The sequence below is a fragment of the Varanus komodoensis genome, unplaced genomic scaffold, assembly GCF_004798865.1.
Source record: "Varanus komodoensis strain SLA01 unplaced genomic scaffold, ASM479886v1 scaffold5, whole genome shotgun sequence".
Taxonomy (NCBI): domain Eukaryota; kingdom Metazoa; phylum Chordata; class Lepidosauria; order Squamata; family Varanidae; genus Varanus; species Varanus komodoensis.
In genome coordinates this window covers 22,984,412-23,011,310 of record NW_025336087.1, presented here as the reverse complement: position 1 = coordinate 23,011,310, position 26,899 = coordinate 22,984,412, and the positions used below count along the sequence as shown (strand labels likewise).

Genomic DNA, 26,899 nt, shown 5'->3' with positions numbered 1-26,899 from the left:
GAGCGTTCCCTCGGTGGGGAGTCTCTGATTTCGCCATCAGAGATGGACTCCCGAAGTGGTTCCTCCTGTTGCTGGGAAGGCACGCTCTCAGGCCGAGTGGTTGGTCTGGGGGATCCCGGTGGTGTCACCTGCATAATGAGTTGCAGGGCAGGTCCCGAAGGGGTCGGTACCGTGGCTGCTGTTGGTACTGAGAAGCCCGATGAACCTGAGTCTCGTTGTTTTGGGCGGTCAGGTTTCTTGCTCTTGCGAGCGTGCTTATCCATCTTTTCCTTCCTCAACTTCTTATGGGTGGAAGTTTTATCCAGACTGGTATGCTTGCGCTTCTCCCGTTTCTTAGTCGGGGGAGAAGGCAGCAACTGGGCCCCCATAGAAGCGGCGCCCTCGTCCAAAGGACGCTGAGGAGGGTCAGCAGAGGTCGAGGAAGGACGCTTCGCCGGAGTGCTCACGGTGGAGGAGGAGCGCTGAGGAGGCGTGGACGAAGAGGAAGCAGGCTGTAGGAGCAGTTGGTCGGACTGCATTAATGCCTGATCCCATAGGAGCTTTCTGAGATGATTCTCCCTATTTTTCCATGCCTGCTTGGTAAATGCCAAGCAATGACCGCACTTGTCTGTCCTATGCCCCTCGCCGAGGCAGAGGAGGCATAGATCATGTGGCTCGGCCAGCGACATTTTAGATCCACATTCAATACATTTGCAGAATGCCGCCCACTGCGCCATTGCGGAAAAATGAAGAAAAGAGGGTAAGATAATATTTTTGTTTTTTGTTTTTTTCAATATAGAGAGAAAGAATTCAAGAAGAAAACGGACAGAATCACTGAGAAGAACAAACTTGGAGTAAGAGAAGTTTAAACTTTTTGAGAAAAAACAACGAAGAGGCACAGATCTATAGCGAGAGACGAACAGGCACGAGGCACATCGAACGGCGGTCGCAAAGACTGAGCAAAATGGCAGACACTCCGCTCTATTTATACCACAAAGGGGGAGGGGAGTGGAGTTTTCCCGCCAAAAACCGTTAGCTTTCTAAGCTTCCGGCCTAGGCACTGCGCAGGCGCAGCAACCCATATGTGTGATGCACAGAAGCCACAATGAAGAATCACTATTGCAACCCTACATCAATGACAGGTTTGTTATTTCCAGCCACAAATTAATGTTACCAAACATTCTTCCACATCTGTAGATATCAAGCATATATAGTATTCTAAATGTACTGTTATATTCAGACTTCCTTAGACATTCTCATTAGGCAGCAAAGGTTGTATCACAATGAAAACCAAGCAGAAAGCAAAAACAGAGGCCATGTGAAGCACATAAACTGCATGAGGTAAAAGTGAGTTTTTATTTTCTCAGATTGTGAGAGAAAATGAAATCATACCTTTATTTAAGCAGCCCATCTATGTTGAATCCAAACTATCACACTTCTTTAGAAAGTTTTGTGTGACCTCAAAGGAAGTTAAGCTCCATCCAAACTCTATTCAAGCTCTGAATTATTCATTATGCCAACAAGCCAAAATGTTGGGTTTGGGCATCAACCAAGGGACTAGGTTTGCTTAGCTCAGTGGGAGTGAACTATGCAGGGGAACCAGTCACTCACTCCCTTTTCAGCAGTCCACAATTTGTCAACCATGCAACCTAGGTCTCTGTGAAGTACAGAGGATCTTGTATATAAAAAATGTGGAGCATGCAACACTATAATGCTATTTTAAGACATGTGCTTAATTTGAACAATCAGACTACATAACAAAGAAGAGAAACATTTATACCTCTTCCAGTTTGGGTTTTTTCTCCTTCGGAGGAGCTGAGCCTCTGACCAAAGTTGTAGATTCAGCTTGCAGAAGTTCACCTTCTTTTGCAGATTTCTTTTATAACGTAAAAAAATTAAACACATTAGGATGCTGGCAGAAACTGCAAGACAGTTTTTAAAAAAAAATTCTTCCAGATGTATATTTTAAACCTAATAGGAATTTCTTTACAAGGCAGCAAAAAGAATACCTCTTTTGACATGATGTTCTTCTCTCCAGCAGATGATACAACACTGCAAGTAAAACCAGATGACAGAGCATCTGCAAGGTCATCATCTGTCATTGTTGGCTAAATAAAAACACAAACTGGGTTACAGTGATACTGGTTGCCCAGCAGCAGCTTAATTTGTGGGCACTGATCAATTGCACATTTACTCATGCAGAGCTATGCTTAAGGTTGCCAGCTCCTGATCTGAAGACACCACCTTATGCTTTAACAACTCTGCGGCTAATGCTGCAAAAGGTAGTGGACCACAGGGCTTACTCTTCCAGTCCTTCTCTGCCACTTCCACTGGAAAGAAGCAGAAGAAGGGGAGAACAGGCCATGGCAACACTAGTGTGAAACTCATTTTTCCCACATGGGTAGCTTCATGTTCTTGAGCCAGGGCAATGCTAGATACCAAAAAGATCTGGGGATCAGGCCCACAGGACAACAAAACAAAACAAACACACACACAAACTTGCATATGCTAATGCACATATGTTCTAAAGTCAGTGTGTTTCTCTGTTGTCTATAAAGAACTCCATCTCCTAAGAGTTCTACATGAATTCCCTACTTGCAAGGGGCTTGCCAAGAACACAGACTGCCCATGACAACTGTGCAAGCAACATTTCTATTTCATGCTAGCTGTTGGAGTTGTTGGGGAAGAAGGCTGCTGGTTGTGCAACCAGGGCTCCATGAGTATTTGCAGACTTCTTCTAAGTTCAACTTCCTTTGAAAGACCAGGCTGAGCACAAGTGGCAGCCCACAAAAAGCCCATAATACAATTCTCAATACAGTTCATCTGAACCCTAGTCTTAGCAAAGCTTGTCCTGTTGGTTTCAAAGAGACTAAGTCATGGCAAATCTGGTTTGGATCTACCCTACTGATTGCAATGAAAAATCTATAAAGCACCAGTAAACGGAACTCTGAAACAACAATAATTTTGATTTTCATTCTTTGTACTAATAACTGTACCTGAAATTCTCCCACTGGCACTGGTGGGGGAACAACTTTGCCATCTCCTTTACTCTGAAAAAGAGAAATAGTTTTGTGATTACTGCAACTCCCAATTTGCAGCTAAGAAAAAAGAATTTGGGCCAATTACTTACCTCCAATAGTTTTCTGTACTCTGGGGGAATTGTGCTCTCTCTTTTTCCCAGCTCTTCTATATATAAGGAAGACATTGGGTCCTGCATTAAGGAAAGAAGATGTCATTTGAATCTTGGAATAAAAAACTTATTTATAATAAGTTATTATAACTCATTATAATAAGTTATTATAACTCATTATAATAAGTTATTATAAGTTATCATAAGTTAATATTATAATTCATTAATATAAAATTTTGATGTACTAAAAAAAGAAAGAAATTCAACATCATTTAAGGGTGCAATCCTATGTATTTTTTAAAAGAAGAAAGTCCTACAATGCTGACTGGAAAATGCTGGGAATGTTAGGATATTTCCTGTCCAAACATGTTCATCACATAAGCTTATCAGTTGCTTTAAAACAAGGGTGCATGACCAGCAGCCAAAGGGCCATATGCTGCCCCTCCAAAGCCTTACCTGCAAGCCCTCCATGGGGCCCCTGCTGCTGAATCACTCCTGCCATTCCCTCCCCAAGAGATCCTCATGCATGTATCTCTTTTCCTGCCACTGATATCAACAAAAAAGTAAGCAGTATTAATATCACTGGCTCTTCACTCCCTCACTCCTCAACGCATGGGAGGAATGAACATGTACCAGGAGCAGTATGAGGTGAAGCCCCCACCCCTCAACGCATGGGACCCTCAGGCCCCAAAAGACTCTGTACCTCTGTTATAAAACAAATAATTTAAAAAATCATTCAAGAATCAAGTACAAACTGGGTTTCAAAATGATGTAGCAGAGTTAGTTCCACAGTTTAGTCAACTGAGCCATGGTTTAAATGATTAGGAAAAATCCTGCATGAGCCTTGAACTCATACATTCCCCTTCCTACTGTTCTGCTTGGTATAAAGGAAGAGGAGACAGGAAGCTGTCACTTTAGAATGAACCTCAATTTCTTCTGCTGTGTTAAGCCAGGAATTCATGGTTTGTTCTAGCTGCTGGGCTTAATTTATCTAGCTGAGCTAGCCTAGACATTACAAGTACATTTGCATTTAATGTACAATGCTTGATTATTAGCAAGATCGGAGCAGGCTCAGAAAAAGAAAAATACTATTATTTTTTACTACTAATAATCTGTAGTAAAATTACTACTCTGAAATACTATTTAGATTGGGAGAAAAACTAAAATCTGAAAATCCTACATTGGTGCCAATGAGAAACATTCTCCCAAAGCTGCTCCTTGCACAGGAACACAGGACAGAAGGAAAAAGCTACATTCCCTCTCAACACCTGCTACAATCCTGATACCTACTACTCATGCCTTCAGGTGATGGTGTTTGCTCTGCACATTAAAAGTGAAAAAGAATACAATGACATATCTCATTTGTCTATAACAAACAGTTACAAGCTTGTAAGCAGCAAAGAAATGCCATTAATTCTACAGAGAAAGCCAAAGCTCCCTCTTCCTTTCTCCCACTTAGGAATGGAGAAGAAATGTGTACTCTGAGGCTCATCTAAGTTGTTTGTGCTCATCAGTCTAAAACTAATTTGGATTATTGTCTGAATCAGACCTGGCAATCTCTTTTTTCCAGATGCTGGGAATTATGTTACCTTTATTCTACCCATAAACTGGGCTTGAAATATAGATTGTCACTTGAACTCTTTTTTGACCATCTAAATTTAGAAACGGATGTCATCTTTTCTCAGCCCTGCCATGCTATTTACAAGACCATTTGGTCATTAAAGATGCATTTGCACTCAATTCCAGGCCAGCCTACTTTCCTAGGATAAGGTCAGGCAATGAAAATGTAAATCAAAGGAATAGTCACTAAAAAAAGAGACTGCCACTAGAAAAAGTGGAGGCAGAGTCTACAAATTTCTGAGCATTGTAAAGCATACGGTGAGTGTTCAGGAAAAGGAAATCAGGAACACCACAACTCATTGACCTGCTTTGTATGAAACAGCATGGCTCATGGTAGGTTAATCCATTTACAATGAGCGACAGTGCATAAGGGTGCCACTTGGGTCATGCAAATCCAGGCAATGTAGATTAAATGAGGGTTAGACAACCGTTCCATAATCCACGGTCTGTTCTAAGAGTATGCGATCATAACAAACAGTGGCTGTGTGCACATGACACTAAGTGGGGTTTGGATATGCAAACTGGTAGCTGCACATGTCTCCCATGTGCCACAACTTCACATGCCGTGTTGGTTAAATAGGGACGTGTGTGTAATCCCTTTGGGGGTGGGAATCTGTCTGTAGCAGTCTTTGTACTGTTGCACCTGCATGAAAGAAGGTTGCCAGTTATGCAACATTCATTCCACTCATTTTTCAAGACCAGGCCAGGTATGAGAGGAGGCCTGGGAATAGTACCCAAGGATTAAGTAGTCTGTGAATACAACCCAAGGGAAGTATTAGGCATATGAATGAGCAAATTGGGTCTTGCTCACAAGCGAGGAGGAGGAGGAGGAGGAAGAGATTTAATCTGCCAGTGCTCGTCTGTTCCAATGGCAGAAGGACACCCCTGAATACAGCAACTTATGTTAAAATTCATATAACAGAACAGTCACTATTATAGACAAAGGAGCTCACAAATGTTGGCCTAACAAATACGGTTTCTCAGCGCTGTATAAGGAATTCCATACCAAAACTTCTGGTCCAGTATATGCAGGAGCAGTTGGTTGTTCTTCAGCACTTCCAAGTGTGTCTATTAAATCATCTAAGGCAGCATCCATGTCAGACTAGAAACACAGGGTTTTTTTTACAATTTATAAGATATACAAAACAGATGTGTTTTTTAAAATGTAGTATATTATTCCCGATTACTTAATGAAAATCTATGCACTTCATAATTTATGTTCTGCTCTTATCTTCACAGATCATACACGCTAAATATTTGAATGCTCTTGCTTTAACATCCATATGGGTGCCTAATGTTATAGGTAGGTTGCAGGCCCTTCACAAACAAGACAAAAAAAAAAAAAACAGGCTCAAAAGAAAACTCCCAGGAATGAAAGGAAGGCATGTAAAAAAAGTGAAACTGTACAGACCTGCAACGTCAAAGATAATGCAATAAGATGCTGGTTTTAATTTATTATTTAATTTAAATATATTATTATACTTTTCACAGAGGGCATGAAGGTAATGGACAATAAATCAAAATAAAACAATACCATCAGGAAATGTTAAAATAGGCAATAAAACTATACTTAAACATTAATGGCACAATTCTCTGTCCCCTAGACAATTTCTAGATTATCGCAAACAAGCTCTGACCTCATAGCAGAGTATCTGCACTCACTGAGTGCCTTCTACCCACCACACAGCTTAAAAGAACCACACTGGTTGTGTCTTGAAGGTTGCAAGAGTGACTTCAGAGATAGGGAGGGAAGAAGGATACACAACATTCCCCAGCAGCATCTTAGCTTCCTTTCCTCCCTCTCCAAAGCACCGCAAATAAAGGACCAAAATCAGCAAGCCAGGTCCTAGGCAGACCAGCTTGGTTTGTTTATAGACCCAAGCATGTCAAGCCAAAAGCAGTGCAGGAGCTGTGCGCCATTTTCAGCTTTATTCGCAATTGAAAGCTGTAAGGCTGTAAGCAGCACTCAGTCTAGTCCTTTAATCTAGTCAGTGATCATCACTGTACAAAACAGAACTGCAATGTGTGAGCTTAATTTTAGGCTTGATGGGCACAACAAAAATATATACTACCCTTTGAATATTCTCCCACCAAAGGCAAGGAAAGTTAGAAAAAGGTATGTAGTGATCTTAGGTACAATCTTTCCACCTATTCTTTATCAGAGGATACAGATATAAATTCCTCTGATGAGGCTCAAAACAGGCCAATTGTACGCACACATATATCAGAATATAAAAAGAAACATGCTGCATCATTACTATTTAGAAAAAAAATATTGATTTAATAGTGGACAATTGTGTATGGTTCATGCTGTAACTAGAAAGTGAGTAAAATGTTACATACTTTTTGAGCTGGTTGAGTATCTGCAGCAGGAGTTGTGGTTGCAGATTTATTTTCTTTAATCTGAAAAGAGGAATACATTTCTGAGAGGTAGCAAGTGATTGCATGTGCACCTAATGAACAGGAATACTACACTTACCTCTGCAGATGGAGCAGTCAAGCCAGCAGCTGCAACTGCTCCAGCTGCGCCAGCAGCTGCAACTGCTGCCTTGGCAGCCGATGGTTTCTTGTCAGTTTTTGCCTGAAGAGAAAAATTAGAGGCCCATATGAAAATGTTGGTTGTATTATTTAGGACAGCCCAAGCTATCACAAGTTAAACACTGATTAAAATAGCCTGTATTTCCAGATGAAGATTGCAGGGTTTGGGTAGCCTGAGGTTGAAAGAGGCACTCCAACAGGTATTGCAGTTCCAAGCTGTGTAGAACTTTATAGTTTAAGACCAGCATCTTAAATTGGGACCAGAAGCATGCAGGCAGCCAATGCAGGTGGCTCAGAACTGGTCTTCTACATTTTGACCTCCTGGTCCCATTTAATAATTAGGCTGATGCATTCTGCACCAACTGCAAGTTCCAAACAGTCTTCAAGGGCAGGCTAATGTAGAGTGCATTGCAGTAATTTAATTTGGAGAATGTAGATTACTGAAAGAGGATATACCTATCCAGCCAGGGATGCAGATGGGCCACCAGCCAAAGCTTGTAGAAGGTACTCTGTGCCACTGAAGCCACTTCAAATGACAAAAATGGGTCGAGAAGCATCCCCAAGCTATGAACCTGCTCCTTTAGGGGGAGTTCACCCCCACCCAGAACAAGGTGAAAATCCTCCACCTGCTCAGAGGGACTACCCACCAAAAGAATCTCAGTCTGATCTGGGTTGAGCATCCATTTATTAGCCCTCATCCAGTCCATTATCACACTTCTACATACACTTCTTCCACAGCCTCACCTGATGAGGAGGTAAAGGAGAACTAGCGCTGCATGTCATCAGTGTACTGAAGACAGAACACTCCAAAATTCTGGATGACCCCACACAACAGTTTCATGTAGATGTTAAATAGCATGGGGCATAAGACTGACCCCTGAGGAAACCCATACTGGAATATCCACGGGACTGGACAGTATTCCTCAAGCACCACTCTCTGCATCTGGCCATTTAAATAGGAGCAGAACATTGCAATGCAGTACTGCCTACAGTTGCCCCAGAAAGATACCATGGTTGATGGTATTGCAAACTGCTGAGAGATATAGGAGTATCAACAGGGGGACACTCCTCGTCGCTCTCTCAACAAAGGGTGATCAAAGCAGTTTCTGCCCCAGACCAGGCCTGAATTCTGAGTGAAATGGATTCAGAATGCCTGGAGCTGGTTAGCCACTACCCATTCAAGAACATTGCCTAGGAACAGAGCATTTGCCACCAGCCTGAAGTTGTTATGATCTCCTGGGTTCAGAAAGGGTTTCTTAAGGAGTGGCCTCACCAGTGCCTCTTTCAGGCAGGATGGGACCACACACTCTCTCAAAGCTGCTGGTCTCTCTCTGCTGTTTTCTGTTAACCAAGAGGAGCAAGGATACAAGCTGGTCCAATACAACTGGACCAGATTGTGCTCTGGGAACCTCACCAGATTCAACTGCTGTAACACTGGAGTTCAAGTCCTGACAGATGAAAGAGATTTTCTTCTGGAGATGCCCAGCAAGTATGTTACAGTGGGCCTCCGATGGGCCTGTGGTTAGCAAACTGGCATCAAGCTTTTGCACTAATCCAATTACTGTTACATTTCAGTCTATTTGTCTCTCTCAACCTTCGGGTCCAAGTTCTCCACACCAAAACTTGGTAGTGCCATGTAAGAGTTTCTTTCTCCCCCCCCCCCCCAAAGGATTCTCCATGACTGTCTTACCTTTCCTTCATCTAGTGATGTCAGCTGTGTTGTTGACTTGTCAATTTGACCAGAGACGCCTTTTCCAGTACTTGGTTGTTTAGGTTCTGTTTCCATAGGTTTGCTTGGCCCTTTTGCCTGCAAAAATGAATCCATACATGCATGTATTATACACATATAGGAAGAGAATATCTTAGAATTCTGTTCAATGCAAATACATACTATCACTATAATATATAAAAATTACCCCTCCAGAGTCTTTTTGCTTCTCTTCTGATGGATGTTTTGTCTGAGAATCATCTGGCTGTGTGTATACAGATAACAATATAAACATTTACGTAAATTTCTCACATTTTAATGTGGATCAAATTGATCAGCATGACAGGATAGTAATCAACATTTTCACTGTCACTGAACATTATCAGAGTCAACACTATTCAAATACAGAAAACTGTATGTAGATCACATGCCTAAGACTTCCTGCCAGAACAGCTAACAATGAAACGGGGATGCACAAGTAGGCAATTGCCTGCATTCAAATGTGAAAGTGCAAGGGAAATGGAGATGAGCTCAGCCCACCAACCAACAAGGCTATCAGCTGAGATTTTGTCCTCTCCTCTCTTTTAAGCCATCTTCTTTTTTCCATAGAAGAATCAATAACAGGATGACAATGAGACACGGAAATGAGACACATTTGACCTCTCTTATCATTGCAAAAGCCTTGGTGCATCTCATTTCCTGCCTGTAATAGGAACTTCCTGGGTGTTTTTTGGTTGGGACCACAAACTGACTGCATCATCTGATGCTTGCTGTTCACCAGCTGGCCACTTTCAGAAAGCCTTCTTCCACCTATCTTCTGCAAGAGGAAAAAGGGATAGTAGGACAAGCGCTGTGTTTTCTTCTATTACTTCCTTTACTTGCAAAGTAGATAAAGGAACTGCAGCAGATAGGAGGACTCACAGTTATTGCTAGCACTCATTGGGACTATTTGCTAAAACAGCGCTATTCATCAGCAAATCATGGGTTAATTAATTAACTCCTAATTTTCAGAGATACAGTATATACCACATATGACCTCCTCCTGGTTCACAGCAACAATCTACAAATATCCCATTTGTAGTTTATTCTTGTGATGTCTAAAACCAAGGCACTTTGGGTCATTTGTGGGTTAAAAAACCCCAGAGACTAAGAACAACCTGTGGGCCAATTCAAAATGCTTAGAGTCAAATGTCACGTCATAGATTGCTCCTGCTAGTATTAACTGTAGTAACTAGTGACTGCTGGTACATAGGCAAACCCTTGAACATCATGGCTGATTTCCTCAAAACGTGTTCCTGAATATTATATGTATGTGCAAATCAGGTCACTGAGCAACCCCAAAACTGCTTTAAAAATGGTCAAAGGCCATAGTGGCTTCACTCCCATTAGTTTACAAACCAGGAAGGACATTTTTAGGTCACTCCTAATTGAGATTCCCCATACAGAAACACTCATGTAGCTACACAATTCTGCAGTTAATGATACTCGGAACATCAAGGTGATAATACAAATCCATTTATTTAAATATATTTTCAAGAAAGTTTTTGCTCATACAAACTTGAGTGCAAAGTGAGGTTTGCTTGTTCCTCTAGATTTAAATCCATCCCTTTCCTAAGAATGTACACTGCTATATATTATTCTCAAATGGATATCTCTAAGACATGAGTATAAGACTCAGTGACTTCAGTGTAACTTACTTTTAAACTGTGTTGCTTTAAAAGTGTAAGGAAGTGGGACTAGTTAGAGTAAGAGCAAAACTTTAAGCAGCTGCTATAAGACTTTGTAAAGATACAGTTTTCTTTTTAATAGCTACTGTATTGTTGTAGGATGGATAGAATAACTGATGGACATGCCTTAAATATTTAAATTTTATTTTCAAATGCATTGCTTAGCATTACAAATAAATCTTGTGGAGATAATAAAGCCTGCAACATATTATTTGTGATCAGTAAAATAAATACACTGAATCAGCTAATTAAATAGAAACAAACTGAATTTAAAATTAAAAGGCTGTAGTGCGTGTGCGTGCATTTAATTTACATGCAGAATACAAAAACTGTATTACTTTACCTTGGTTAACTGTACCACTTTTTCGCTCTCTGTCTTTGATTTTTGTGCTGCCTGCAACATGAACAATGTTAAAGGATAAAATAATTATTAAACTAAATTTGAAATACTACAAAGATTCACTTAACATTAAAAGTGCTTACAAAAAGTAAACAGCAAAGCACCACCAGCGCTGGATGGGATGGTCCTGTTTCTCCAGAACCATTCCAACAACTTCCCCTCAGAAGAAAAATGAAACTATTTTCATTGGCTGCAGCAGAATCAGTTCCTGTGAGCTACTGCTGATTGGGATTGTAGTCTTCTGTGCTGATGCTAAGATTGCAAATAATGAGTCCAAAAACTACAATTTCCATGGCTTCCTGCAAGACTTCTTTTAATTACGAGCAACTCAGGATCTCTTTAACTCTTATGTGTCACACAAGCAAGGCTGCTTACCAACTGAGAAGGCAGCAGAATGAAGGAAAGCAAAGCACAAAAATGGACATGAGCATCAAATAAGGAATAATGAAATAAAAATGTTAGGGTATAGTATTGGGTGAACGAACAATTTAAATAGTGAATTAAAAGCAAAAAAGAAGGGGACATTCCAAATCAGATGGCAGGTTGGAGCTTAGAAGTAGCTTTAAATCATCTTAATTACTAAGGATTCTGCTCACCAGTCAACACAATGTTAAAATGCTCACTTCAGTTTAAGCTCTATATAGTGTACTACAGATCAGCCAAGTATTCTAAAAGTTGAGCAAAAGCATTTCTTTGATAAATCAACACACAGGCACACACATTTTGTAAGTCTCTAAAGATCTACAAACTTCCAGCAAACACTATGCAAAAGCAGGAAAACCCCAAGTTTTTTGTTTGACAACTTTCAGCCCAAAGAAATCTGCTACACCAATTTCCATATGATCCTTTAATACCCAAATGTAGGTAGCTTAATCATTATCTAGTAATTCAGAAATGTCACAAAAATGAGGATACAAATACAGTTGCATATGGGAGGTTTATCTGCATGGTGCACTATGCAAATTATTGTAGTGTGATTATACCCAGCTGAAGACAGACATAAACCAGAGTGTATTAGTTCTGACGTAATGAATGAGCACATGCCGCTGATGTGACTGTTATTTGGAAACACGGACACACGAAAGCCAATGGCTTTATCACCTGCTTCTTGTTCTTTTTCCTTTTGTGAGATTGCAATCCAGTGGTCTGTTGCTGGCTTGAAGAAGCCTAGTAGTGGAAGTACAAACTCAGGATGCTTAAAGAAATTGCTTAAGGGATGTGTGTTTAAAAATGGGAAGGGGGTTAAAGCACACATTGTTAATACAGAGCCTCTCCTTTTCAAAGGTTTCCTAAAGAAATGTTCTGTGTTACAAAGTGTTAAATTTAAGATAATCCTCAACCATACCAAAATGTGTTCCTCCTTCGTCAGGACATATCATGCATGGTACAGGAATTGGCAGGGGCATATTTGAATGCTATATACATGCATGAATTCATTCATGTTTTCTAAAAAAAAGGGCTTTACTTATTAAAATAAAAAGCACTTTGTGATCTAGGGATATAGAATGATACTGAATGACATGCAGGGCTTTTCCCTGCCCTCTCCTCCCAAACCTCTCTTCTTTTGCATCTTTTGGACATCTCTTAGAGGACCTGACAGGGATCAAGCTTCCCAGAAACAAAACAAAAATCATGACTGACAACAGCATTTTGGAAGTGTTGACACAGCAAGGCTACAAAGTATCATTAAAATATAAGAAAGTCCCATCTATCTTATTATTTTGTGCCATGGCCTAACAAGCATTAGAATGAGGAAACAACAGAACTAATGACCTTGCAAACTTACCTATTTTACAAACCTCTAGGGCTACATATTACCTTCAATATCAGAGGCAGTGTGCCTATCAATAGGACTTAGTGGGCAACATGAGCTGTCCTGCTTACAGGCTTCCCACAGGGAACTGGATGGCTGCTACAAAGGCAGAATGCAGGACTTCCTAGCTTCTTTGGCTGGAAATTCCAACCATCTCAGTAAAGATGGGAAACTGTTCTGTGTCTACATACCATTTCACAGGGCTTCTAATAAGCCACATTCTTCCCTGCTTTTCATTTCTGCAGTTCTTATCTCAAGTTTCAAATTCAGTCCACGATTCCATGAGTTATACACGCATCCAAGCAAAGAAAGGAGACAGGACAAACTGATGAATCATATATCCAATGCTGCACAGCTTTGTACTCTTTATGTTGCAAAAACAGTGAACCCTTTGATTGGAAAAAAGTAAAGCTTGTCCCTGGAATTGGAGTTGGTCTAACAGCTGTACTAAAAGTTTCTCTTTAAGTCAGACTGGCTTGGCTGGTGACTTTAACTGGGATGTGGGGGATGGGAGGAAACATAGCCTTTTCCTGCAGTATGAATACATACTGCTTCGGTAGCATAAGTTATTTAGTATGCAATGCTATGTACATTTTCTAGGAAGTAAATACCCACAAACATGATTAGGATTGCACCCTTAGAGAAAGGGGCATGTATCTGGATTTACACAACATTAAAGTTTATACAGATATGAAAAGTTTGATTTCTAGCCTTCCAGTTTCTTCGCATCCACATTCTCTTTCCTATTAATTTGACCTTTTTTAAAGTTGACCACAATAACAGATTTTACTCCTTAGGCAGTAAAATCCAGTCTTAAATGTCTTGTGCCAAGTAGCTAAAAGAAGAGCAGAAATTATTGGCCTTCAGAGCCAGACAAAAAGCACCCTTTCTCAAGCGCCTGGAACTGTGGCAACAAATTTGTTGCTGCAAAGGTTGTAGAAGAGACTAGTTGTTTTTATAGCCTTGGATTGTGTAAGTAATTCTAAATGAGAGGTCAGTCTTAATGTAGTTGTGCAAGAAGTTTAAAAGTAAGCAGTAAACAACACAAAAAATTGGAGGTAAGAATGGAAGGATAGAAGAAGCAGAGGATAGGCAGCAAAGATCTAAGAACACGATAGCAGTACTTGCCCTTTGATGAAAGAAATGTACTAATTTTAATATTAAAAACCCTTCCCTGAGCCATTAAAATAAGTGTGGGGTATAAATTCAAACATATAAAAACTGTGGCAGAAATACAAGCATCTTTTTTACACAAGGCATTTATCATTCCCCACTCATGGCTGCCTACAAATAGCAGACAGCATCGTAACCCTCCAGTTTTGCCTCTGTGTCTAACCAGCACTTTAGGCAAGTTTTTTTTAGAGCAGGGAAGATAAAGCATTTAATTGTGACAGAACTACTTTCTATTGTATATTTATGCTATTCCACTACATCACAATGCCACTTAGAGGTTATACAATGGAAAAAACAGGAAAAGAACCACTTCTCTTGTAGTGCTCAGATCTCAATTCTGCAATAAAACTGAACTTTTTCCTAACTGGAGTAATCTCAGACATTATGCTAATTTGTCACTTTCCTCCATGTGTTATCGCTGAGGGGGGCTCAGAGGGTGGCACCAAGGGAGGCAGACTTTACAGAGATGGCACCTGTTTATCAAATGATCTCCCCACTGAGGCTCACCTGGTACAAATTCTGTCATCCATTTGGTGCCAAGTTAAAGCTTCTGCCTTTTCCCAAGCATTTCATGGCATTTACTGTACATTTGTGTCAGCTGTTTCCAACTTGTCTAGTTTTTACTAATATTGTTTTTTACTTGTTAAAATTGTTTTTAAATGTTGCACATTGGAAAAAATATATGCTGTTTTCATTTTCTTCTATGAACTGTTGGTGAACAGATCTCTGGCTAATGGGAAATACAGAAATTATATAAAGTATATCCAGTGGATTAAATTAGAATAGTTTAGAATAGTATATCAGAAGCTGCTTTGCTAAGTTTCCTCATTTTATTTTAAAAGCAAGAAATTAAAGGCATAGGAGGCTACTAATTGAAAAGTTCAAAGCTACCTTTGGCACACAGCCAGTTATCTGCTTGAGTGATCCTGAACTGTGGGGGAAAAATCTTATTCCCTCATAATGGAGCAGGCTATACATGCTGAAAAACAGTGCTACAAGGGTGTTAATTATCATCATACCATTACACACACGTGCAATACCCTCTTCCACTCTAATGCAAAGAGAGTCACTTTTGCAAAACAATTACTGGAGCAAACAGGTGCCAGCAAGGAAACAATAGAAGTATATACTTGCAGCAATCAAGGAAGCTATAACAATGAAAAATCATTTTTCAACCATTTATTCCCTAACATACCAACCCTGATACAGAAAGCTGTATCTACTTTAGATTTTGTCACATAATGAAAAACCAAGCACTATAAGAGAACCAGGCCTTTCCGGGTTTTCTGCTACTTCTAGGTGGCACGATGTTATTGTGCAATAGCATGAACACAAAAGAAGTTGTACCTTCTCTTTCATTATTAAATGCCACATATACCCTGCTCTATAAACTTGGTTAGCCACAGTAGCAAGACTAGAGGATTACACAGTCAGTTGAAGAACCCATAAACAACTGTGGATAGAGAATGGCAAGCACACAAAAGAACCCTGAGTCCAAACTATTGTTCTTTAGTAAGCCAACTCCTCAGCGGGAAGTCCTAAGTAAACCTAACCTAGCCCTCACCTCTAATAGAGCAAGGAAAGCCATTAGTATTACTTATTTGCTCCATTCCCTCCTATATTAAGCAACCTCTACAGAGCACTCACATGAACTACTTACGTACACATAGTTACTGAAGGACAAGATTACTATTCCATTCTGCTTACTGAAATTCTAAATGCTTTCAAAATGTGCTTAACACTTGAATTAGTTGCACCCTACCTAGATGTTACTTGAATCTATACATTCATTAACAACTACCTTGTCTATTTATACAAACCACTTGCATGCCAACAACACAAAAATGGATACAAGTAAAGAGAATAGCAATGTCTCTCTCAGACTCTGGCTTAGAGTTAGCTTTAGGAAAGTTAGAATGACAAATAAATTTACAAGTCATGACTATCCTGCCTTATCACAGCATTATTCATGACTGTCTAGTCAGCCAGTTAATGAGAAATTATCATATATATAATTTGAGATGCCTCTGGTTATATGCTCTGCACCAGGTCCATCTACAGAGTTATGAATGTAACTGGTGAACTACACTAGCTCACACCTGTGCAGTTGATCCATCCAGCTTAAATTTAGATCCTGTCCGATAAGTACATGTAACTATTAGCTAACTGGGTTTTGGTATAATGTACCATCTTCCAGACCTAGAACTTCCAAATTTAAGCTGGATGAACTTCACAGGTGTGAGCTATTGTATGTTTGGGGGCACAGCCCCCAAAATTGGCACCTGGGCAGAGGGAGGTTCCATGAGCACAGCACTTTTCTGGATGACAGAGCCTGTAATGCAGTGGATTCATTTTTAGAAATCCTTTCCTCCATCCCTCACCTGCCAGGTGTCTTATAATAAAAGATGAAAAAGTCCACCACCTTGAAAGCAAATCACTTAATATTCATAGCCATTACTTATAATATTAGCCACTGTCAGAAAAATCATTAACTTTTCACACGCAAGTTCAAATGCAAGTAGAACATTGCCTTATCCTTTGTTTCAGAAGACATACCTTTGTTTCTGATGGCTTCATACTAGGGGTCTTTGCGGCAACCGTGGAAGAAGACTGAGTCTGCATAAAAGTGCAAAAATGTGTTTAATTATCTACTATAGTCATTAATTTTCAGAAATTCACACCCACAGAGTAACTGAGATGCACATCCATATCCTGAAGCTTACTGGGCCCTATTCAACTTGATTGCTTAGTTCTGAGAGAGGCAGGAATGTAGTCTTCCGAAACCATCCTGAAGAAAGCATTACAGAACTTTTATAGAAGTTCGGTTTGGGCTTTGCCATGCCAAAACAAAGGGTGCTTTCCAACTGAGAAAGGGTCACAATGAATACCTTACCTACTTCATATAATATGAAAACAAAAATCTTTCTGCTCCTATATAAAACCTAACCCTATCTGCTTGTCCCTGTAGCCTAGGATATGGCAAGCAGCCCAGGGAGAGCCCACATCCAGCAGGAAAGGAAGAAGTTCAGCTAGGGCAAGAACCTTGGCCACCTCAGACTTGTGGGGAATAGCGCAGCAGCCATTCTATGTGTCTGGCATGAAATGATCAGCAGCAGCCCTTATTTCATATCTTCCATTCATCACACACACTCTTTGCAATTCACAGATGTATATTGGACTCGGACATGAAGGAGTGCGAAATGGGCCCCAGACAGTGAGTAGCAGCAGGAGGAAGCGGTGGGCCACTGAGGAAGCCTCCATGGGCAGAGGTGGCCCTTTTCTGGGGTGTGCTGCTGGGACAAAGAAAAGGAGCTGGCTGCTGCCTTCACAGCTGGCTGGTGGCCCGTTCCCACAGGCTGAGCTAGAGAGGCCTTTTCCCTCTTAATCTGTGAAGCACTTCTTATGGGAAGGGTGGCATGTCACATTAGTAAAATAAACATAAATAAATACATAAAATTCCGTGCTACTTTTGAGTTCATGTGCATAGGCTGCACTGAGGGTTTCACAAACTTTGGAAGATGATGCAAAATCACCCTTCCCTAACTTGATACCCAAAGTTCAAGAGAGAATTAAGTATTTATACATCAAAAAACAAGCGCAGTTTTCACATTAAAGAATATTTCATTTTTTATTTTAATTTCAAAAATAACAGTTTTAACCAATATTTTTGTTCATATCGCTTTGATTTTATGTTTTTCAATAACCATACAATTCAACATTGGCAATAAACGTTCATGTTGCAAATAGCTCAAATGAAGTTCAATTTGCAACCTTTATTTACATTAAATCCAGGCTTTACCTCTATAATAATTTTTATGCAGCAGTTCCCAGAGACAATTATTTCAAGGAACCCTCCAGGGTAAAAAGATCGAGAAAGCTGGTCTACATACCAAGAATTACAGGGCTCGATTTCAATAGCTTCCAAGTTACAGGTTAAAAGGCTTTCAGTAAACATCTACATTTGATCACATCTGCTTCCAACGAGTAAATGCTAGACAATGAGATCATACTTTCATTCTTCAGCAAGTCATCCAAGCACAATCAAGTTACTTATCTAAAGTCATCTTTCTTCTGAAGACAGGACTGGCAAGTATCTGTTCCACCCTCCTTTGCCACGTTCATTAATAGCATGAAGCAAGCATGCATATTAATAGCAAATATATTTCCAGGTGAACACACCAACACCTTTATGAGGATATAAAGGTCCTTATATAAAGGCACCAACACTCTTACAAAAATGTTTCATACCAATCCCACACATTATATTTCTATCAAGCATAAGAAGAGACCGAGATTCGGGCAATTAAAATTCCAGGATATGGAAAGCAAGCTGCCAGCTCAAGTGAATGTTTTAGATTAAATATGGTTGCTTTACTCATGAACAACCTAAAGTGTCTGGGCTTGCAACTACCTATGACTGGGCAAATCAGGGGTTGCATACTCAAGGTGGCAGTGGCATGTGCACAGCATGCAACCTCACAATTCATGGGTTAATCAATACACAGTTTACTAACATGATATGCAAATCAGGACAATACATGAAAACATAATAGTAATAACTACTACTATTTTAAGCTTAAGCTTTGTGGTCAGTTCACTCCATTTATAAAAAATAGACATACATACATATATATATATATATATATATATATATGCGCAACCATATAGACTATACACACAAACCACATTTGATTGACCTTATTCAGACACAACACTAAACCAGTCTTATCCAACATAGTACTTTCCAGATAAGTTAGGCTTCAGTTCCCACTATTTCCAGATGCATAAACTGTAATGCTGAGTTGTATAGTGGCAGTGGTGGGAAGCCAGAAGGAAATGCAACGGTAATTCACAAAACGTTTTGGTAATTTCATTGACATCCTAGCACTGGTAAGCTAATTAACACATTTATTTAAATCACATGCATTTTTAAAAAACACACCTTTATTTCAATTCAAGGTTCAAGACTGAACTCTTGCTGAATTGTTATTCAGCATTTCCCACTTTCAATATACCATGAACTTCACTCTTCTTCAATATTACTATTTCTGATGTCAGATTTGGGGCTACCATTATTTATATATTTATTTATTTAGTGGGAGGCAGCATAGAGACTCTTCTGTTTGTCCTATGATGAATGCAGAAGAGCAATACTGGCAGCTGATCCAAGTGTTGCCAATCGCATCATCCCAAAAGTAGTTGGCCAGAGAGTAGTTGGCCACAGAGTAAAAATACCACAGATATACTGTCCCAGAAGGGAAGGAGATAGAACAAAATGAACTTTGTGTAACCAACAGCTAACAAGCTAGTTTGACCCTGAACGCAGTAAGCAAAGGGACAGTGGAAACTGGTTCTAGCTACCATGAAAGTTGCAAATGTGCAGGGTGTAAGAACATGGCAAGCCTGTGTGAATCTCGAGCAGATAAGAAATAGACATGAGAAATGTCCAGTCCTTAACAGAAGAAAGGACTCGTTGAAGCCAGCAGCAGTGGGGATGTTACATACACTGATGTATTGATGCACTAGATGTGTATCGGGTGACCTAATTGCTTCTGTAGGGTATAACGCACATGAACTGGGGTGTAACTTTAGAGACACTGCTTTGGGCTGTTTATCCCATTTTGTCTCCCTTTATTCTATAGCACACTAGAGTAAGTCTAGTTTGGCTCTAAGTCTTGTCTCAGGCCCCTCTGGACTAGGGGTCTGGGGTCCACCTGTGCTTGTCCTACGTGTTGACTGGCTGAGTTCAGTAACATAAGTTTTTCTAATGAGCTTTTCACTACTGGTAAAACTATCAGTGCTGATTCAATAGATACTACATATTTTTAATTGCTAAAGCTGCAGCAATAGTCCTGTTTTGTCTAATTGCCAGAACAATAGCCAAGCATTGTTAGGGAGCATGTAACTATACAAGACTGTGACAGTTTAACTGCCTGTAAGGCAAGAAACCATATGAAAAGTTTGATGTTACTACTACTACTATTTATTAAGAAGCCTTAAGTTTGATTCTTTCAAACCATCTCTTTTGGTTCTATAACCACACCAAATTTTGTCTACCACTGCAACATGTTTGGGCCTGGAAGCAAACATGAAAGTGTTGCTTGGTAACCAACAATAGCCTAGTGATTCATAGCTAAACAGAACTTAGAGAGATCATAGCATGTTTCAGAGGGAGGCACACCCAGTTGGAACAAGAGAACAATGTACCGCCTAGTGACCTGTCTGTAACTGACTGCATGGGGGTGCAGGGTGTGTGGAGGGGGAGAAAAGAGGAAACACTCAGATTTCAAATACACAGCAGGAGTGAAACCTTGGTATGACATCTGAAATTTTCTCAGGGTAACACCAGAAAACAGCATGTTCCCCTGTACCCAGTATTAAGTACTATGTAGCTAATTTCAGGTATTCAATAAAGCAGAATGTGCAGGGGAAGTGAGTACTCTTCAAGGCAATCAGAGCCTAACCCATTGTAGTTGTAGCACACAGCTACAATGCAGAAGGGGGAAATTCTCAGTGATGCTTCTTTGGAATCTTAACCTTTTATTCCTTTAAACGACAACAACAACCAGCTTCTGTGAGTTTATTTTTCTTGGACCTTGCTGATGTCCACCATATCCACTTACCACACTCATGTCTGGCAAATAATAAAAGTACTGTACTAATTATAAATAGTTATTAGTTCCACCTACAGTCTCCAGTCAAGTGGAAGAGTTAATTTGAAAAAGTACACAGGGCCAAGAAGACATTCTGTACCAGACTTTTCTCCAACTTGGTGTTCTCCAGATGTGTTTGACATGCTGGCAAACGAATGCAAGAGTTGTAGCCCAGTGAGTCTTAACAGCACCAGGCTGGGAAAGGCTGGTCTACAGATTGCATAAAGTAGTAGTAACCAGAAAGGATAATGGTCTCTTGGTTGAACAGTGAGGAAATTAGGACAGAGAGGAGATGCTAGTCCTTCCAGCAGAGCTCTACCAACTTGGGAGTGCAGCCTGTCTGTAATTTTGCTCACCAAATAAAACATAAGTAAATATAAGTCATCTCTTCACCCTCTCCTCACTCCAAATCTAGTAACACCCTGCATTGTTCCTAAGCTCATTATAAATTTAGGACCTCAACAGTCTCCAAATGTTTTCACTAGGAGTCCAATGGACATAAATGCCTCCTTCCTTATCACTTTCTCATTCAAGGGATTCTTGCTTCCTTCTACCAATAATGAATATACAATGCTACAACCTTTTTACATAATGTTACATCAAATAATATCACCATCTCAGGAAACAGGAAATATTCTTCCTTCTGTACACTGATAATTTCTGCTACAAAATAACAGCTCCAAAATCTCCCAAGTCATTTGTTAATGACCCTACAACTCTACTTAACCTTATCCAACCATGCATTCTCACACCTCAAGGACTAGTAATTTGAGTTTTCGAAAGCTGAATTAAAAAAAATTCCTATAGAAATAAGGGTGATTTGCATAGGGTAATTTGCTGTGGAATAACTTCTGAGTGATCAAATTTATAATAATTTAGTTGTATTTAGTAAAATGACCTAAAACTGCACTGTGCTATTTTTTGACCCAGTATATAACAGTATTTAACAGGTAAAATTAAAGCACACTTAATATGATTTAAATGTTATTTTATGTAGATAAAGGATACATACATGATCCTCCTCCTCCTCCATTTTATCTCACAGCAACCCTGTGAGATGGGTTAGGTTCCAAATCAGTGATTATCCTAAAAATAACCAGTAAGCTTCAGGGCTAAGCAGGTACTTGAACCTGGATCGCCCAAGTCCCAGTCTAAAACTGTAACCACTACACTACACAGGATCTCTGAGACACTTTATGGAGACATTTTTCTTGGAAAAGCTGTAGAAGTTAAAGACATTAACATGTATTTATTTCATGTTGTTTATATTTCAGAATAAACAAAGGCAGTGAAAACTGTTGATACTAATAAATTTTATCACCCCTCTGTACAATATGCTGATAACCATTCATCAGTTTCAAGTCCTCTCTGCTTAAGAGGTTGTTTTGGTTTCACTATCACAATGAAGGATGTGTTTCAAATGACATACATGTTTTAACTCAAATACTTGCTAGGGATAATCCTCTGGGGGAAAAAAATTAATTACAACTCTGAAATTGTCAACCATGCTTAAAAATGTAAATTGACTCATGATCCTATAACAGGGCAGGATAGGGGCAAAGTGGAAAAATATGCCAAAGGAGCTATTTGAATGCTATCAGATATAGTAGATTTGTGTTTGACAGCATAATCCTCTGCATGTAAATTCCATTGAGCTAAATGGAACAGTTAATACCAGATAACTGTTTTAAGACTAAAAACCTGAAACAGTACCTTTAAATCCAAACATTTTAATCAAAAACAATTATTTTCTAAAACAGTGATGAAGTTGCCATTATTTGTAATTTGGGGAGGTGGGGAGGAACCATATCCCTGCTAGTGATAGTAACTGCTTTAACATTCAGTTTCACTGTTATGGAACAAATGCATCAAAAAATTAAATACCATCTTGCATGTTGGAAGGGACAATAGTTTTACCTAGACATGTCTCAACAATGAAATATATCCTGCTATACAGATCACCACACCCTAAATACACAATTTCCAGCTATACAGTGAGGAAACAGCTATGACACACCAAGTTTGCAAGCTAGTACTGCAGGCTTCTCAGAGCCAGCTTAATAAGTAGTTTACCCATCAATTCTTGTAACTACAGAGACCTTCCTTTCTTCTAAAGACTTTTCAATGATCTTACAAGCCACTACTTTCCTAAAACTGTTTCTGAGAAATACATACACTGCAGCCCTTGAAGAAAAGGCTATTCCTGTTATGGCTAGAAATGACAAATTACAGGACAGATATATTATTGATATAAGGATTTGCTATAAGCTCTGCAACTCCAGGAATGCTTTAGCCCCCTCATTAAGCACATAGTGAACTAACTAAGAGCTCGTATTTCTGCAGAAAAGTGCAGGCTCAGAGAAGAAGTGAAAGCAGAAACCCTACAATGAGCCCAAGCATCCTGGAAAGAACAGTACTCACACTGTGAATCTGGTATATTCCTTCCCGAGTTAAAGATAAGCAAACCACAAGGACACTATCACAAGCTTGGTTTCATTTCAGTTTACATCAGTTCTGCCCATAGTCTTTGGCCTGACATGATATGGGCCAAACCTGCATCGTTTGAGGATGACACGGCCAGTCTGAGCAGCATATCCTCCAAACACCCACTGCCTGCAGCATTCGTCACTCCGCCTCTCTATAAATATTTATTGAAATGCAGATTCTCGCAGTAAAAGGCGGAAGAGCCAGACAACAGCTAGCAAAGCCAGAACACCGCAGAAAGTGCTTTGTCCAAGGCACATGTGCTTAGTGTACTTCGTAGCACAAGACAGCAACTGAAAAAATGATCCAAGCTAGCAGTTTTGCCAAGGCACCAGCGTTTATTAAGCCTGCTGTATTTTCTGGATGTAGCAAAGTTACAGAAGGTACTAGGAGTGCTTCAGAAGGGGATACTAATAACTAATTTGCAACATTAAATGCTTTTCCCCAAGTGGAACAAACAGAACTTGTGGGCCATCTCAACGCCACTTCTCACACACCACCTATTTGTTACCCCAACCAGTGTCCCCAAGATATTGCAAACTGCAACTCCCAGAGTTCCTGGATACTGGCCGAGTCTGAAGGGAATAGAAGTCCAAACCCAAATAGCACCATATTGTTGCATTACATAAGCCATTAATCCTTGATAGTTCCTGTTTCTTCACCAAGAAAATATATGCACACAAAATCTGAGAATCCTCAAACTCTGCATAATATGATCCTGTCAAGCTTTAAACTGAAATGAACATTCTGCACCCTAATAATGTTGCAAAATACCACTAAGATGAAAGCAATTGCATGAGACAGATGTGACAAATACTTTTTAAAACAAATACTCTGGATTTTTAAAGAAAAGAAAAATATTATTTTTGTGTATTCTGAATTTATTGAATACAGGATTCAATTTACCTCAATCAAGAAAGCCCACATTAACTACATTATTATACTGTATTTAAATTAAATATACTAATTCTAAGCCACTGTCAATAAAATGGTTCTTGTAGAGCATTCTCTTAACCAGGAATACTTTTATTACTGAATAGAATTGGAGAGTATTGGAGTCAATTAGACCTCAAAGTATTTAGCATAACATCGAAGGAAAATATGAAATAATATATATACATACATCAACTTCAATATTTACAGAACTGTCCTCTTCGCTTGCAGGAAGTGCAACAACAGCAACCACAAGTTTGCTGCATTAACCAGGAATTAGTTACCTGATGTGGCCAACTTAATGAGACTAAACTGTGCCCAGCTGTGTTTGAAACAGGTCCACAGTTACAAAGCAGACTTTAGTTTCTACAACTTGTAGATAACACAGATAACCAGCATAGTGTAGGGATAAAATGCTGAACAGGGACTTGTGAGATCCGAGTTTTAGTACCCACTTTCCTGTGAAACTCAGTGGGTGAATTTGGGCCATTCACAGACTCTCAGCCTAGCCTACCTCACAAAATGGAGAGGAGGAGAACCATGTAAACTGGTTTGAGTTCCTTTGCAAGAGGGGAAAGGGTCAGGTGTAGAAGTAATGAACAGATGTTAAAATTAGCCATAGTCTAGGATTTCAAACACACACTAAACTCTGGGTAATGGCAACTGGAAGTGCAATTTCCCTATTTCTCACAACCAGAAAAGTTAAAGGGAGCTCATGCAAGCCTAGATGACGCTTGGCATGAAAAGAATGCAAAAGGTCCAAGCATCAACTCCAAAATTTCTGGCTAAACAAGAGAACTCCTGTCAGTCAGGACAGAGGGAGATAGTGGGCCATTTCAATGATGGTTAATTAGTACAGTGGCTGATTAATCATCCTGCACATGCTCTATTTACAAATTATATTTACAACAGTGCAACTTCTTCTGACATCAGAAACTGGGGGGGGGCTTGTTAGAGTGATTAACAAAGCACCCAGATGGCATGGCCTGCTGTAGACCTGAGGGGTGTTTCAGCAACCACCCTCCCCAGGTGTGGAAAACATTGTTAGGTATATGCAATATTGCCTGCATTAACATTGCATGGTTCTGTCCACAGACCAGCATGGGAGGGAAGAGGTTAATGCCATAGACGAAATGAGACTGACCTCTCTGCTTGAACTAGAGGCTCCTTCCTTCATGCCTCCCACCTCACCTGGAAATTGTCACATGACAATTTGCCCTCCCCGCACCAGGAGGAGAGAAGTATGTGGTTTTTCTCTCCTCTTTAAGCTAACAATGAAGAAATCCCGCTCAAATATACCAACATCTCTCCTTCATGCAAGTCACATTTGGATTGTTTGTAAGTAAATAAACCTGTTTTTTAGACTTTTGTTAAGAACCCTCTTAGTATGGATTCTAATAAATCCAGTTGCAAAGCAACATCCTCTTAACTAAATCTACCCTTTAATGCTTACCTCTGCATGTAACAAAATATACAACAGGTTCCCAACAAACATGAGAAAATGCAACAAGGGAAACTTGAATTGGTAGCCTGCTGCTCACAGGTGGCACAATGGGGAACAAAGGGAACAAATAATAAAAATAGGGAACAAAGATGAGAATTTTGTACATTAATTTCCCTGCCCTGCATGCTGTCTTTTATAAAGAAACAGCTATAAAAAGATAAACACTGATCACGCTCAGTTAAAAGCTGAGCTAAATTTCTGAAGACTTTACCGTATTAAAAGTTGTAACCTAGGAAGCTGCATAATCAAGTAAAAAAAGTTAGTGTTACAACCCTTATCAGCTTGAAATGGGCATTTTCATTCATTCAAGCAAGCTAAGAAGCACTCCAAGGCCTGTTTTTTAATGGTAAAATGACCCATAGAGGGTCGTGAACTTCACTTGCATCAATGTGGTTTATCATGCAAACTAAGCATGAACTTGGTTTCTTATCCACATACAAGCCACCCTGAGAACTCATGGCTTACTGTTGGCTTGTTCAGGATTACTGGTCTTGTTCAGGATTACTGGTCTTGATGTGTAAACTTGGAGCAGCAGCTTATACTTAGCTTGTCAGAACAGACTACAAAGCTAGCCACTTACAAGGGCTGCTTTCCCCATCCTCCTCCAGGGCCATTCTCCTCTCCCCTGATACAATGCTGATCCAGTACCTTTGGGAATTGCCTTAAAACATCCATCATCTGTCTTTCCTGGGCCTTCAGAATGAGCAATCACCTGTGAACTATCTACATTCTTCAGTAATGCAGCTCTTAGTACAGTGCTATTGTTACATGCAGTCAAGTTGTCTTCAGCTTAGGACAGCTAGTAAATACAGTAGCTCTATTATTTATTGAAATGACATTTGTCAATTTTGTCTTCTATTTCCTTGACTCCCTAGACACTGAATCTTTTTCTCACCTTCAGTAAGATTTGTGCTATCACAACAAACCACATATTGTGCCCAGATTTTGTTAAATGGCCACATTTGGGTGCACAGAATTATGTTTACTCTTGTCTTCAGTTCTTTATGTGTTAAAAATAATATGAATGGCATTCTCGGAAATGAGCAGAAAGAAGATATGACTATCATGCCCTATACAGACAGTGACCCATAAAAGATATACACACCCATGCATGCTTTATATTAGAATTCAAGACTACAAAAATTATCTCAGTGTGGAATGTTTTAATATATTATATGCAATGCCAAAAACTCATGATACCACTGTAATCAAACATAAACCTTGTTTTCAATTTTAT

General features: G+C 39.7%; 1 protein-coding gene across 6 annotated transcripts in view; it reads right to left on the bottom strand.

Annotated features, from left to right (window-relative positions):
* CAST (calpastatin) overlaps positions 1–26,899 on the bottom strand; it is a 73,778-nt gene that overhangs the window by 23,684 nt on the left and 23,195 nt on the right. For 5 of the 6 annotated variants that reach the window (XM_044446232.1, XM_044446231.1, XM_044446227.1 and 2 more), the window contains 12 exons: positions 16,645–16,704; positions 12,204–12,269; positions 11,046–11,096; positions 9,184–9,240; positions 8,958–9,074; positions 7,209–7,310; positions 7,073–7,132; positions 5,736–5,831; positions 3,110–3,190; positions 2,976–3,029; positions 1,989–2,087; positions 1,760–1,855 (listed from right to left, as the gene is read on the bottom strand). In XM_044446232.1, the coding sequence (XP_044302167.1) occupies positions 1,760–1,855; positions 1,989–2,087; positions 2,976–3,029; positions 3,110–3,190; positions 5,736–5,831; positions 7,073–7,132; positions 7,209–7,310; positions 8,958–9,074; positions 9,184–9,240; positions 11,046–11,096; positions 12,204–12,269; positions 16,645–16,704 (939 nt within the window). The remainder of the gene's footprint in view (positions 1–1,759; positions 1,856–1,988; positions 2,088–2,975; positions 3,030–3,109; positions 3,191–5,735; positions 5,832–7,072; positions 7,133–7,208; positions 7,311–8,957; positions 9,075–9,183; positions 9,241–11,045; positions 11,097–12,203; positions 12,270–16,644; positions 16,705–26,899) is intronic. The other variant, XM_044446233.1, reaches the window with a different exon arrangement.